This window comes from Equus quagga, unplaced genomic scaffold (assembly GCF_021613505.1).
Source record: "Equus quagga isolate Etosha38 unplaced genomic scaffold, UCLA_HA_Equagga_1.0 204881_RagTag, whole genome shotgun sequence".
NCBI classification, from domain to species: Eukaryota; Metazoa; Chordata; class Mammalia; order Perissodactyla; family Equidae; genus Equus; species Equus quagga.
In genome coordinates, this window is record NW_025798757.1 from 1 (window position 1) to 15,429 (window position 15,429).

The 15,429-nt window shown below is 58.5% G+C and overlaps 1 protein-coding gene across 1 annotated transcript; it reads right to left on the minus strand.

Moving 5' to 3' along the window:
• Window positions 1–18: 18 nt before the first annotated feature.
• LOC124233554 (cystathionine beta-synthase-like protein) lies at window positions 19–13,145 on the minus strand. Its single transcript, XM_046650698.1, has 10 exons — window positions 12,937–13,145; window positions 9,568–9,674; window positions 7,393–7,527; window positions 5,917–5,996; window positions 5,692–5,826; window positions 5,076–5,145; window positions 3,772–3,863; window positions 2,826–2,951; window positions 2,090–2,174; window positions 19–432 (listed from the first exon to the last, which is right to left on the minus strand). The coding sequence occupies exons 1-10, from the start codon at window positions 13,128–13,130 to the stop codon at window positions 323–325; spliced, it is 1,134 nt and encodes a 377-aa protein (XP_046506654.1). The 5' UTR covers window positions 13,131–13,145; the 3' UTR covers window positions 19–322.
• Between the last annotated feature and the right edge of the window lie 2,284 nt (window positions 13,146–15,429).

Genomic DNA, 15,429 nt, shown 5'->3' on the forward strand with positions numbered 1-15,429 from the left:
GGCGCCCCCTCCCCCTCCCTCGGCTGCGGCTCTCAGAGCAGGGGGGCTCGGGGCTGCGATGGAAGCAGAGCCGCCTGCACATGGGGCTCCGCCAGGCACGTGCCCGCTGCCACCGCGAACGTGAGCTGCCTTTGAAACGCGGCTCTTAGACCCAAGGGGACAAGGTTGGATGAAGAAATGAGCCCCACAGCCTGGAGGGGCCCGGAGGGAAAAGCAGAGCTCCCAGACCCGCGGACCCCCACCCCGCCCTCCTTCTTGCTGTCGGATCTCAGGGAGCACAGAGGGAGCGGAGACAGCTCCAAGGACGGCGCAGGAGGGAGGCTCACATGTAGTTGCGAACCGAGTCGGGCAGGATCACCACGCAGCGCTGGCCCTCCTGCAGCTCCTGGGCGGCCTTCACGGCCCCGGCCATGGCACTGCCCGAACTGCCACCTGCCGAGGGGGTTGTGAGTCAGACTGCAGTGTGCATGTGTGCACACGCATCTGCACGCACGCCTGCACACCCGGACACGTGCTGGAGGGATCCGCGGGGAACCAGCCGCCGTGGCTGCCTCTGGAGGAGGCGCCGGGCTCCGTGCTGGGAGGACCCAGCTCCTCCCCATCCAGCTATGGGCCTCTCATCCCCCTGAGTTTCATGTCTGCTCAGGATTTCATGACTAAACCCTCCCCAAGGAAACAGAGCCCCTGGAGCCAAGGGACGCCGCTCAGTAGGGTGGGGCTGGTGCCCCCAGGAAAACTCCACGAGACCCACCCAAGCACCAGGGAGGGTCGCGCTGAGGAGCCCAGCACGGCCTCATGTCACTGACCACCCACAGCCACCCACCAGGCAGACGACGCCCTTCCCCACTTTGCAGACCAGCCGTCCCCGGCCCAGGAGCCTGGGTCAGAGGCAGAGGGACGGATCCCGAGAGGTGACTGTGCTCTGCTGCGCGCCTGCAGCCCCTCTGGGCCGCGCTAAGGAGGCGCGATGGAGCTGCCAAGAGTGCACCCCGCAGGAAAAGGGGCCCTTCCTCCTAAATGGTGGAGGCGGGCCTGCTGCCAGCATCCACGCTCAGGCTCCATGTGCACTGACGACGGGAAGCGGGGACACACCAGGAGCACCACACGGGCAACGACTACGAAGAACAAAGTTGCCTTTTCACAACAACATCCTTTTGGAAAGGTTTTTCCAATCACAGGGGCTGGTTTCCGATCTCTAAACTGGGGCTCGGCTGTCCAGGGACCCGGCCACACTGAGGGCCGATTTCCTTCCATCTCCTCTGTCCCCACCCCCGAGGTGACACGACACGGAGCGAAGGCACATCTCAAATGACCTCCTGCTATATTCCCCGCGGAGATTTAAAGCGGATTCGCTGTGCATCCTCTCGCACGCAAGTCCCCTGGATAGAGGTCGAGCCTCTTCCCTGTGGGGCCCAGACGGGCCTCGGGGCTCCCAGAGGAGGGAGAGTGCATGGGCACATTGCCCGTCTCCTTCCGGCTCAGACGCCCGAGTGACCACACCCTCCAGCCTCTCCCACCCCAGTCCAGCCCCGGACCCCCGTGGATGGGGAGACCCCACCCCAAGGTCAGTGCTGGTCTTGACTGAAAACAACGTGTCCCGAGAGCATTGGCCTCACCCCAAAACCCACCGCACAGAGGCCCATGTTGCCAGGACAGTCCTGGGGGGGGGGGGCGGGGCCAATGCCACTCACCCCCAGCTCCAGGGCCCGGTCTGCAGGGGAGCCAAGGCCCCAGCAGCTGACTTCCTCTGTCAGGCTAGCATGTCACAGACCCCAGCCCCCTCACATCTCCTGCTCCTACCCTCTCAGGTCTGGGTGCCATGCCCCCCTCCCCAGAAAAGGTGTTACACATCAAAAACAGAGCATGTGCACCCCAGGGACCCCAGGAATATGGACCCTTCTCCTCCACACACTGGAGGGGCAATCGATGCCCCTGCCCCATGGCCTCCTGCCCACGCCAGTGCAGGTGACCCAGCCTCGAGCTAGAGGAAAGGCAGGCCAACCTTATGAAGGGCCAGGGCAGATGGACAGCACCCTGTCTGTTCTCTGCACCCTGTTGCCACCCCACAGCGGGCCCGCCTGCCACTCACCACACAGCAGTCCCTCCTGCGAGATCAGCATTCGGGCGAAGGTGAAGGACTCCTCATCATTGCTCTTGAACCATTTGTCCACCACCTGCAGGCAGGACCCAGGGGACGGGCTCAGGAGTGGCTCGGGCAGCTGTGCGGTTGGGGTGGGGGCCCCACAGCCCACGTTTGCAACCTCACAGACGACCTTGGTCCAGGCGGCTGCGACCTTCAGTGGACGCAGCCCCTCTTCTGGAATCCGGGACTCATGTACACAAACCCAGAACTCTACCTCTCTCTGTTGCAACACAGCAACTAAAACCACCGCGCCCGCCCCTCTGCACTGCACGGCCTGGTGTCCCTGCAGGGTCCACTGTAGGTCCCTCAGACCGAAGCACCATTTAGGGTCCTTAAAAAGAGCCTGTCCTGGGTCGTTACTTCCCCCACCCTCCTGCTCACCTGCCCCACTGCCCGGCGCTCCCTCCCTCTGCAAGCGCCTGCCTTGTGTACAGGGCTGCACACTGGTCGCCAGCTGTCTTGGCATCTTTGCTGAGCGGCGTCATGGCACCTACTCAGTACAGCACTGCCTGCTGCCTAGTCTGGACCTTGCAGACTACGCTTCCTCTCCCTGCTGCCACAGCGCTCACTTCTCTGTTCCCACTTGGGAGGAAAGCTGGGCCGGCTGCCTGTGGTCAGGCGTGCCCTGAGGGCCGGCTGGTCACCTCACCCGCCCTGCAGAGGGAGCGCTCCGGCCACCCACCTTCCGGTCCAGCACCGTGGGGACGAAGTCATAGCCGATGCCCTCCACCTCGTAGGCCGTCTGCTCCGTCTGGTTCAGCTCCTCAGGCTCTGCCAGGATGGAGCCTACAGGATCCACCCCGATGATCTGCAGGGTGGGTGGTAGGAGGGATCAAGTCTGGCAAAAGTCGCACCTGGATGCGCCTGGTGACCATCAGGGCGGCCAAGCCCGCCGCTAACAGGTGCCAGTTAATGATCTGCCCGAGGGATGCGGGCTTCATTCCCGGGCTTCGGGGGCAAGACTTGAAACCCAGAAACCCAGGCCCAGGCCCTGGGAGATCACAAGGTAAATGTCCAGCTCGGGGCACTCAGGGGACGCCGGGGGGGAAGCGGCTCCCCAGGGGAGCTCCTCCTGTGCAGGGCACCCCAGGACAGCCCCGAGAGACCACCCTGGGGGACAGCTGGAGTCGTGGGGACGAGAGGCGGTGCTGGCACTGAGCTCTTCCTGGATGGCACAGGAACCGTCAGAGGGAGAAGATGGGCCCAGCACATGAGCTGGGTATGACACAAGCCCTCCCAGGTCCACACTCAGCCTCAAATCCAGGCCCTTCCCCGACTCTCAAAGCCCCAGGTGGGCAGCCGCAGGACCTGAGCCTAAGAGCTTAGAGCTTCTGGAATGATCCTTGGAGGCCACTCAAATCCACTCTCCCAATCAGGGTCGGGGGTTCACTGGGCCCTTTATCTCCCAGGCAGGTGCAGATACACACCCCGTACAGGACTCGAGGCTGCCTAGGCAGAAACGTCAGGAACGAGCACTTTCAGCTCTAACGCAGAGGCCTCTTGCGGGGGCCAATGCCAAGGACTCGATGACTGAGCCCCAGCCACAGTTCAAGCCTCAAGCCGTCCAGCCTGCCTCTCCTGGGCAGGGCTGCGTGCCTCCCCCAGGCCCCACCACCCCGCTCACTCACTCTGCATCCAGGGCACTTCTCCTTTAGCTTCCTGCCAATGCCCGTAATGGTGCCGCCCGTGCCCGCTGAGGCCACCAGCATGTCCACCTTCCCTGTTGGGAGGAGAGCCCATCAGGGAGAACATTCTCGGGCTGGTCCACCGCTCTTAATAATAACTGAAAACATACTTGATCAAAGTGAAGGCAGTTACCAAAAAGTTCAAAATAAAAACTATTCTCAGAGGTCAACAGCCTCTCATCACAGTCCTTTATCTTTAAAAAGCGTTCACAGTAACAGGGACCCAGTGACTTGCACTGAGTCTGCTCAACGACACGCAGCTGCTGAAATCGCGGTTTGCTGTGGATCCACAAAGCCTGTCCAGAGGCGTGGTGGCACCGGGGACAGGGCACAGGCGGCTGAGGGACGAGCCAGGCTCTTCCCTGTGCACCGTCTTAGGCTGTTCGGTTTTGGATGATGGGATTAAGTGCACTGAATTATCAAGGTAAACAGACTCAGGCACTCAGGCTCGGCTCGGAAACCATCCTGCTCTCCGATTGCAGGGCGCCGGCTTGGCCTCCTGCAGACAAGTCGGCCCGGCGCCTGTGCCGGGCAGAGGTTGTTCGTGCCAAAGGGAGGAATTCTCACACATGAAGACTGGGGCAGCGGATGCCTCGACTTTGCTGCCTGGCTCCTGGGCGAGGAACGAGCCTGCACTTCAGGGCCAACGCCAGCACCAGGCTCCAAACAGTTGCCAACCCCGGCAACTTCTGCCTAAAATCTCCCAGGGAAACAGCCTGTCCAAGAACATCACAACCCCGAGGGCCGGGGCACCGGAGGTGAGGAAAGGCTCCCAAGAGACGCATGTCCACACAGAGAGTCAGCCAGTCGCTGACGTCACCACCCCGGTTCCAGAGACCAGTAAACCCGAAGGCTGAATTCAGCGCCCAGGTTGGGGCTTGACGCCGAGGGCCATTCAGTAACTGAAGCCCTGGCTGCGAGCCCAGCACCAGCCTGGACCACCTCCCACCCTGCACTCGGAGGTCCCACGGGTCTGCAGGACAGTCTGCTGGGTAAATCAATACGACCGAATGGTATGTTTGGTGTTACAGGAGAGGCCAGGCAAAGTCCAAGAGAGCACAACAGAGGGAGGAAACTGCTCTAGGGAAACGTTCTACAGAGCATTTCCCAGAGAGCGGACATCGGAGCTGGGTTTGGAAGGATGAATAGGAGTTTACCAAGGAGAGGGTAAGTGACTTGTGCTCTCCCAGGCAATCAGGGATTGATGCAGTCAAGATGGACAGAGGGGTTAAGACAGAAATACACACCGTCACACTGCTGCAGGATCTCCTCAGCAGTGGTGTCGTAGTGAGCAAGGGGGTTGCTGGCGTTGCGGTACTGTGCAGAAAGAGAGCAAAGAGGGCATGAGGGAGGTGAAATACACTGACCCGGCAGCAGCCCCAGGACAGCAGGCAAACAGCTCAGTGCAGGCCACAGGGGGCCCAGCAGCTCAGGGAGAGGGGCCAACGGCACAGGCAGTTTCAGGACCCTCAGCAGGTGCAGAGCATTAAACCCAGCTCTCCAGAAGATGCGATTCCAGAATTAGCCCAGAAGTGAAATGGGTGAGACAGAAGAGCTTCCGGTAGAAAGGTTTCTATGCATCTTATGCCTGTAGAGAGCTTTAGGGCCTCTGCAAAGGGCAGGCCCAGCCAGCATGCTGAACTGAGCCCGCGGAGGCTGGCACGGACAGAGAGAGCCACGGGCTCGGCTCATCCCGCCAGCTGCATGCCAGAGGACCTGACCCGGACAGGAGAAGCCAGCGCCCACATGCCTGAGCACCAGTCACTTCTGCAGCCCCAATCCTGGAGAGGCGGCCCCACCCCCAAACGCCGACAGAGATCCCGCTGGTAATGCCCACATTGTCCCCCAGGCCCCGAGCCTCACCTGGTCCAGGATGTGAGAATTGGGGATCTCGTTCTTCAGCCTCCACGCGACACCCACGTGCGACTCAGGGGAGTCGAATCTGGCGTTGGTGGGCGTCCGCACAATCTTGGCCCCCAGGGCCCGCAGGACGTCCACCTGCAGAGGAAGCCGCTGCCTTCATCCGCCTGCCAGGCTGCTGCTCAGGGGCAGGGGTCCCTGGGAGACAGCCCCACCCGGCCCGCCTACCTTCTCCATGCTCATCTTCTCCGGCATCACGATGATGCAGCGGTAACCCTTCACGGCGGCAGCCAGGGCCAGCCCGATCCCTGGGGACAACACACGGGGTGAGAGGGACCACGGAACCCCTGGATCCTGCCCCGTGCACCTGCAGCCCCACCCCCAGCCCCTAAGGCCTGGGAAACAGCCCTGCAGGATCCCAGAAATGCCCACGTCATCCACTTCTGCCCCCCAGTGAGGGGAGGAGAGAGAATGCTGGAGGTAGAAACAAAGAGGCGAGTGAGCTCAGAGAGGAGGAGCAGAGGGGAGAACGCAGGTGGACTCCAATTCCTCCAGCTGTGGCTGGGTCCAGGCCAGGTCCTGAGCACTGCAGGAGATGATGAAACCCACACAACGAGAGCAATAGGAGCCAACACGGTGGAGCTCACTGTGAAAACCCCGGATCCTTCGAGAAACTGAATGACCCTGAGGGGATTAAAGGTCAGCAAGCCTTCCACTCCCACCCTGGCCCAGAGGGCACAGGCCTGAGGTGCCTCCTCCCTGGTTCCAGACAGGTCACAGGGCCACCATCCAGAGACAGAGCGTCGGGCCCAAGAGCATGGCTGTCAAGCCTGGAGACCTAATGGAGTCCGCCCGCTGGGTTCCACACTCGCTTGGGACCTGTCGCTCCTTCACTTCTGAAATGGGAACGTCCATCATGCCGGCCCCCCACCGTATGTTGGAAGCACATAACTTGTCCTGTCTCCCGGGTTTCCAGCTGGAGGGGAATTCCGCCCAGGATGAATGGCGCCTCCAGTCTCAGCCCTCTGATGGAGATGAGATTTAGATGAGATTGTGGACTTAGAGTAGATGCCGGAATGGGTTAGGACCTTTCGGGGCTGTTGAGATGGGAGTGAGTGTATTTCGCATGAGAGAAGGACAGGAACTCAGGGGGCTAGACGGCAGAGTGTTATGGACAGAACTGTGTCCCCAAAATTCATACGCTGGAGTCCTAACCCCAGCACCCCAGTGTCACTGCATCTGGAGACAGTCTTTGAAGAGGCGATCAAGGTTACATGAGATCATACGGGGGGCCCTAATCTCATATGTCTGGTGTCCTCATAAGAGACCAGGAGACACACACACAGAGGGACGACGAGGTGAGGACGCAGGGAGAAGACGGCGTCTACAAGGAGAGGCCTCAGGAGACACCTGGATGGCGGACTCCAGGCCCCAGAACTGTGAGAGAACCAGTCTCTCTGGTTGGCTGAGCCCCCAGGCTGTGGCAGTTGACACCTCCGCTCTGGGACATGAAGACACACTTTCAGTCCCAGCGTAGCTGCTCGTGAAGACCCCAACATCATCGACGCAGGCCTGGGTGGCAAGATGTCAGGGAGGCGGGCTCCTGCACACCAGGGGCTGAGGAAGCTGCCAGGAAGGAAGCCAGCGCACGTGGCAGCAGGTCACCCCAGGCCAGGGGACCCTCCTGGCTTGTTCAGCACCCACCTGTGTTCCCGGATGTCGGCTCGATGATCGTGTCCCCAGGCTTTAGAATCCCAGCCCGCTCGGCATCCTCAATCATCCTCACAGCGATGCGGTCCTTCACACTCCCGCTCGCATTGAAGAACTCACACTTGGCCACTGGGAGCCAGAGAGGAATCACGAGGAGGAAGAGGCCGTGAGCCCAGACTGGTCCTGCTCTCCCTCCCCAGGACCTGACGCCCCCCGGGAGGCAGAGACAGGCCGGGTCTTTCTGGTTCTGTAAATTGTCCCCTCTCCATTGCCACCTCCCACCTGCACCTGCATGAGGGTGCTGGCCCCTCGGAGCCTCTCCCACCCGCCCATCCCACCTGCCTTGGACCACGTGGCAACTCCGAGCGAATGAGACAGAAGCATCCCAAGCAGCCCCCGCTGGGTGGATGGATCAGAACCCCCCTCCCGAGGGGCAGCCCAGTCCCAACAGTGACTTGTTGGCGTGAAAGGGCCGCTGAGTTGAGCCCCTGAATGCGGGGCAGATGGCCCAGCCGTACCCAACGGCCCTGCCAAAGACTTGACATCCTGCAGCCACGGCCCCTGGATCACAGCTCCTGACCTGCACACCCTGCAGGCCTCCTCCCATCATCCTCCTCCCCTGGGACAAAGGCACAGTGACACAGGGCTCTCTGCTCTCCCCAACCTGGCCGACGAGACATCCTCTCCTGGGCCAAGGCCTTTGCTTCTGTCTTTCCTTGTGGGAGGACACCCTCCCATCCCTTAGAAAGATGCCGTGTTTGTAAAGGGGGAGACACTGCATCCCACGAGACTGGGAGGACCCAGGGCCGGCCAACAGCAACCACAAAACCACCCTCCTCCTGGTTCGTCCCGGTTTTGAAATCCCACCACTGGACAGACTTTCTCTCCCAGAAGCAGGAGAGGGCCCGGCGGGGACAGTGTGCATGTGTGCACATGTGTGTGGGCTCCCCAATGCCTGACCGCTCAGCAGGACCCACGCCCAGGACCTTTCCAGCTCCCACACTGGAAAGACTTAGTCAGACAATTCTGGCTCTCCCCTGGGAAGGCCAGCATGCAGCCAGGATCTGCGCTGACCTGTCTGAGCCTTGGTTTGTCCATCTGTAAAGTGGAAACACTGACACCTACTTCAGGGGCTACTGCCAAGCTGATGCAGCAGGCCGACTGCACTGGGCACTAGTTAATGGTCTCTACTATCTGATAAATAGCACAGAGCAGGCGCCCCTGGGCTGGGAGGTCTCCAGGGGCCGTTCACGCAGTCCGCATGTCCAGCCGTGCCGGGGGGTGTGGACTGCCCATTGCTTCTCAGAAGAGTCTCTCTCCAGAGGGTTGGGGGGATCATCTGAGGATGATGCCCCAGGGGAACCAGCCATCATGGCCGTAGCCCTCCCCCCCGGTGGTGCCACTCCCAACAAGCGGACCCTGAGGGCCTGCTCATGCCCACCCCACACTCTTCTGGTCTGTCCCCTCCAGCTCACTTTGCCCAGCCCACTACTCCTGCTCCTCCTCTGTGGCCTCTTCACCTGCCACTTCCTCTGTGACAAAGTTGAAGTCTACTGGGGCTCCGTGTCGGTGAAGAAACCCCCTACCCTCTGTGTTCCCGGAAACAGCTTCCTGCAAAGAAGCCCCTTCCCCATATGACTGAGGTAAGATTCCCAGGTGACCCCCTTGTTCACCTAGGACAAGGCCAGACACGCCCCCAAATTCCCATTCTTTGTCTCATAAGTGACAGATGACCTCTCTGTGCCCACAAAATGAGCGGAACAGAGATAACCACTTCTGCCCAGCGGATGCCTGAGACCATCCCGTGGTCCCAAAGCCCGGCAGGAGCTGGTCTATCCTCCCCAGAGAAGTCTAAGGTGGAACAGCCGCTCCTCGGGTCTGGGGTCCCCTTCCTGCCACAGCTGAGTAGGGCCAGTCTCCTCCACCTCCCGGGTCTGGAACGCTCTCTCCTTCATCCTGGGCACGGTTCACGGGAAACCTGGTGCCAGAGCGGCCAGCTCAGTCACCCTGTCGGATCATTTTCGGATCGTACCTGATGTGTCTCAGTCCTTCATTAACCAGCTTGTTTCCTGGCCTCTCTGCCCCCAGGAGGGTCTGAGGGGCCCCTGCCACCCAGGCCCATTGAGTCGCTGCTGGGCCAAGGGTAGGACAGAGGATCCCAGTACTCACGGAGCTCGCACTTCAGGCCAAACTTCTTCCCGATCTTATTGATTTTCACCATGGGGGTATCCCCAATGTTCTGCAGGATATCTGGCAAGATTTTAGGGGCTTTTGTCCTAAAACAGAGGAATCTATGATTATTCAGATAACAAATGAAAACAGGACCAGCCTTGGCTGTCCAGCGCATTGTTTCAAATGAATCAAGAAATAAATCAAAGAACTGGCTTTGATGTGGGAGCTGAGTGGTAAGGACACACACCTACACATGGATGGAAGGTCACAGTCACATTCGCACACACACGTGCGCATGAGCATGGGAGCTCGCCTGGAAACCTACGGAAACGAGCAGCGTCTGCAGCTCAGGTGACGCAGCCGCACCGACGCTGTTCCCCAGGTTTGAAAATGCATTGCGGTCACTTAGGATCGTATCGGGGGCAGCTGGGTGATCGGGGCACAGGACTTATTATTTCTGCAACTTCTGGTGAGTGTTAAATTATTTCCAAATAAAAAAAGGTAAACTAAATGAACACTGACTTCAGGACAACAGGCCCCGGTCCGTCCATCTGGGACCTCCAATTCCTCTCAGCTGTCGGCACCTAAGCCCTGGGATGTCCCACTTCTTTGATGGAAAAACTGGTGGCAACCCCAGCGCAGAGACCCTTCAGACTGTGTGGTCACCAGGCAGTGACGGGGGCTGCAGAGAGCCACCCAGATGCGTGGCCTCACTCGGAAAGGGTGGGACACGGATGGTGTGAACAAAGACCCTGCCCGGGGTCACTGTCGCCCTTGGGGTCAGGGTCAGGACAAAGCCGAGGGGGGGGGGCTCCAGGGTCACAGTGGGCTTCCTCCTCACGGGCCGTCTCCCTCACATTCCAGTGACCAGTCCCCTCCCCCCAGGTTCCTCCACCCGACAAGCTGGGGGCAGGTGACAGGTGAGGGTGGGACAGCTGCAGCTGGGCAGCATCTTATGTGTGTGCGACTGTGACACGGGCATTTCCTGAATGGCCCCCATGAAGTTTCCTCTGTCATCACCCTCAGGGACCGCTGTCAATTCCACACTCTCTCCCCGTCTGTGCCAAGGATGCGCTCACCAAACATTCATCTGGGAAGATGCACAACTGACCTGCATTTCAGGACAGGCCATAGCTTCTCAGCCCCCTGATTTCTCAGTTACCTTTCCGCGGTTCTCAAACTCGAGGGAACCCCAGTCTCCGGCACAGGAACCCATTAACCCCTTAACCCGGCAGCCTCCTTGCGCAACCCCTAAGGTGGTGATCCAGCTCCCCTGGGCCCTGCGGCAGCTAGGGAACACTGCATTCCACCCCTTGGCCCACATAGGTGGCTACACGCAGAGCTGGAATCCACTGCATCCTTCCAAGGTAGCGAGGAGCTGAACGGACACCCCAAGGCACGCTGGAGGCAGGCTTGGCAAAGAGAGCTGCAGGATGGGATGGTAGGGGGAACGGAGAGCCTGGGCCTGGGGCAAAGGGCTCCTGACCCCAGCCCTGGAGGGAGGCCAGGCCCTCGGCGTGACACCTGGGTTGATTCATCAACTAGATTCAGCCGCGGCAGGACACCTGTGGGGCAGTAACCCAGGGCTGGCAGGTGGCTGCAGAGCAGGGCATGGAGAAGTCTGGGGTCCTCACTGAGCACCGGGCCTTGGGGGGCGGCCACCTGAGAAGCTGGCCCGAGGTGCTCAGGGCAGCAGCCCCAGGAAGGAACTTACCAGGGAGGGGTCTGGAGTCAGCTTACCTCCATTGCGATTACTTTCACAGCCCAGGAGGCCTCGGGAGGCCGACCCCACAGCATCTTAGAACAAACCCAAACTCCTGACCAGGGACGGGGCCCTGCCTGGCCCTCCCCCTCCACAGCCCCTCCTCTCTGCTGCTTCCACTCTGGTCCTCTTTCTAAACCCACCCTCCCTCGGAACTCGCTGGAGTTCCCTCCCCCCAATATCCACACAGCTGCAGCCTTCCGCCTCTCCAGGTAGCAGTTCTGAGGCCGTCCCCAGGCTGCCAGGCCCGTCACTGCTCCCACCATCAGGCTCCCTACGACCAGCTCCTGCAGGGGACCTTGCTCTAGCGTCCTCCTCACAGATGAGCCTGAGCCCAGCTCCCTGAGAACCGTCTGCCTGAACCGGGACACGCGCTTCCTAGATGGAACAGCAACCCCTGCAGAGCTTTCTAGAGGGCTAATTCCACCACTCTGTGAAGGGTAGATGCAACACGATTTATGACCTGGATAGGATAGTGTCTTTCCAGCCCAGGCCCGAGGGTTAGAAGCTCACGTGAAACCTGGGGGATCCGCGGCTCTTACCCCGCCCCCGCCCGGTCCCCAGCAGCCACACCTCAGCCTCGCACAGGCTTTCTGCCCACTCCTCCCATTTCTTTCAGAGTGACGGCTAATCCCACCCATTGGCAGCCAACTCGGCCTCCTGAGCTGCCAGCACCCGGAGGCATTTAATGTTCGGAGCATCTGGATTTGCAGATCTTCATTCCTATTACGGGCCCACTGAGGAGCGCATCTCCCTACCCACTCCCAGATTGGATGTTAAAATCAATGATCATAAACACGGGCAGAACAGTGTATACGGAGTAAGAGTCAGACATCCAAAAGGCATGTTCTTTGACTCCTTCGTCCTACTTCTGGGAGATTATTCTAAGGAAATCAAGATCATCCTAAGACTTGGCGAGCGTGGTTTGAGTTTCACGGTGATCAGGCATTTGTGTCTTTTTTGCCTCCCCGCGATCGATCTCCTGCACCTGGAACATGGCCCAACGATGGCAGGTGATCAATCAAGTCGTTGATGCACCGACAAAACGGACGTGGCGTTTCCTACTGCAGTTCACAAGGAGAGAACTGCAAACATCTAAACGCCCAACAGATGCCTTAAGAGTTAGTTTATTCACCCAACAGTCTCTGTGCAACCACGAAAAGAGCCCACCATAGAAAAGTATTTCCTGCCCAGGAGAATGGTTACGACCTGGAGTTACGTAGAGAAGTGCAGGCATGAGGCTAATTACTGAAAACACGAGCACACACCTCAAACGCGAGCGTGCAGCCAGACACTCTGGACTGGAAACCTCACTCCTATCCGTCACTCAAAGTGTGTGACCTGGGCACATCCGTCTACTGATTCAGCATCTGCTCTTTTTAGGCGCTGACCTAGGTGCTGGCCACAGGCACACAAGCCCTGGCCTCTCTGGGCCTTGGTCAACTCATCTGTAAAGATCCTCGCGCCAGGTCACCACCCATCCAGAGTGATTACAAGGAGTGGGGTCACACCCCAGGTCCACCCGGCCGTGTGGCCTCCATATAACAAACTCTTCCCCTCCAGGTTAGGGATGGACTGTGTCGGGATCATAAACAGGGACTTACGAGGGAGCATGGTGATGTGGAGAGTCGGCGCTCAGGCTGCCCAGCTGCCAGGAGCACTTGCTGGGGGTATTCGGGAGGATCCATGAGCACGCCTTGGCTTCCTTGTCCTCTGTGGGTTCCTCCTCCAGGCATGCCTTTGAGAGGTGGGGACACTCTGCACACCCTCCTTCGGCTTGGGTTGTCTCGGAAGGCATGCTGGGATCTGTCAAAGGGAGGGGAGTAGACGCTGGTTTAGCTCACCTCCAACAGTGCCGAGGAACCTGCTCTGATGTGGTTGCATCCAGGGAATTCTGCTCAGCCACCCCCTCTGAGTCGGGGGCTCCACTCATTCAAAGAGCTCAGCAAGAACAGGCGTAAAACGAAGGCACCAGCTGCGGTGGACAAGAGTTCAGGGGTTTCTCAAAAGGCTAAACACAGAACTACCACAAGACTCAACAGTTCCCCTCCCAGGCATATATCTAAACAAATGGAAACAGGTGTTTGCACACCATGTTCACAGCAGCATTATTCACAACAGCCAAAATGTGGAAGCAAGCCAAGTGTCCATCCGGGGATGAATGGATGAAGAAAATGTGGTATATCCACACACTGGAACATTATTCAGCCATAAAACAGCAATGAAGTTGAAAATCTTCTTAATATGCATGTGCGTGTACAGGTTTGTGCGCACACACACACACACACACACACAAAGATGACTACGCAGGGGAGATGGATATGTTATCTGACTTGATTGTAGTGATCTTCTCACCATGTATACAAAAACCAAGGTGGACACCTTAAATCATACCATTTTATATGTCAAAGATATCTCAATAAACTTGTTTTAAAAAGACTATTTATATGATAGAAATAATAAGAGGAAAATGGAGATAATAATAAATATATTTTCACCTTAAAAAATAAAAGGAATGAAGTTTTGATATACGCTACCACATGCATGGGCCTCGAAAACGTTCTGCTTAGCGAAATAAGCCAGACCCAGAAGGACACATACTGTATGATTCCACCTACATGAGGTCCTGGATTCATAGATGGGAAGTAGAATCGAGATCACCAGCAGCTGGGGTGGGGGGTCACTGTCGAATGGGTACAGTCTTTGTTAGAGATGATAGAAAGTTTTGGCTACAGATAATGCTGATGGCTGCACACTGTGAGTGTACTTAACCCTACTTACATATGGTTAGCATGATAAATTGTGCGTTACGCCTATTTTATCGCAATTTTTAAAAATCATGTGGAACCTTAAAATAGATGAGACAGGAAACAAATCAAAACAAGGAAAGAAAAGGCGGGCCCATACTCAACGGTGAGGCTGCAGCCCTGCCACTGCGGACCGGCCGCTCTTCGGAAAGACCCTGTGCTGCCTCCTCTGACCCCACCCTGGAAGGAAGGCCAGGCCACCGCTAAACGCAGCCACCACTCTCGGACCGAGGACTGCAATTCACCCCAGTTCAGACTCGGGAAGGAGACGTGACAACCGAATGTAATGAGGCCCCCTGGATGGAATCCTGGAGCGGAAAGAGGATAAAGGAAACTGAGGAAATCTGAGCAAGGATGGAGTTCAGTTAACAGTAGCGAGCAGTAATTGTAGTAGAGGTGGCACATTCATATAAGACGTTAAAACTCGGGGCAACTGAGTGTGAGGGGCAAGGATGTGGGAATCCTCTGTGCTACCTTCTCAATTTTTCTGTAAATCTAAAAACTCTCTAAAAGACAAAAAAATAAAGACTCTAGAGCCCTGTGAGCTTGGAGGAGCTCCTGCTGGGGGAGGTGGCTCAGGGTGTTCTCCAAGGGCAGCGCCCATGCCGACCCTGGAAGCAGGAGGGACCCCAGCCCCAGCCTTGTACCTCCTCTGCTCCCCAGGACACTTCGGAGGCACTTTTGCTGTGAAAAGGTCGAGCGGCCCAGGCGGAACTGAACTGAAGGCACACGTGCTGCTCATGTGCAGGTGTAAATCTGCTGGGGGGCCGGCTCACTTTCTGCAGCCCCCCCGCCCACCCAGGGTCTGCTGGCCATCAGCAAGGAGGGAGGTGGCCCCAGCTGGTTCCCTTTCTTCCAGCGCGGGTGACCAGATGCAGACCTGCGCCCCGCAGATGACCACAGATGCCCAGGCCAGAGCCTGACCACGAGGGAGGCAGTGACCTCCCTACCCTTTGCCATTTGCACCCCTTCCAAATTCACCAGGCTTTCCGGGGGAATCCAGCTTCCCAGTCTTTCTGCCCCACTCGTCCTAGAGCAGGGGTTCTTTCTGGTCTCGGGATCACGCTCTTCTTTTTCTGAGGTTCGGGTCCCCCTGAAACCATGCAAGGATGTCCCGCGTCTTTCTCCTCCGCCCTTTTAAAGGGCTCCACCCTAAGCGGAACAGCGACTTCTCTCCGGGTGCGCCCGGGTGGCCCGCAGGGAGGGGCTTCTCCCATCCGGCAAAGCCCCCTCGTCTTACGCCTCCCTCCCCATCCGAGGCCTGCAACCCCCACCCCAACCCCCGCCAGA

Coding starts and splice junctions, on each gene's coding strand:
- LOC124233554 (XM_046650698.1), bottom strand. CDS start 13,130: ATGCCTTCCGAGACAACCCAAGCCGAAGGAGGGTGTGCAGAGTGTCCC. Junction 5,997..7,392: donor GCCGACATCCGGGAACACAG/GTGGGTGCTGAA, acceptor TGTTGTCCCCAG/GGATCGGGCTGGCCCTGGCT. Junction 433..2,089: donor GCAGGAGGGACTGCTGTGTG/GTGAGTGGCAGG, acceptor CCCCCTCGGCAG/GTGGCAGTTCGGGCAGTGCC.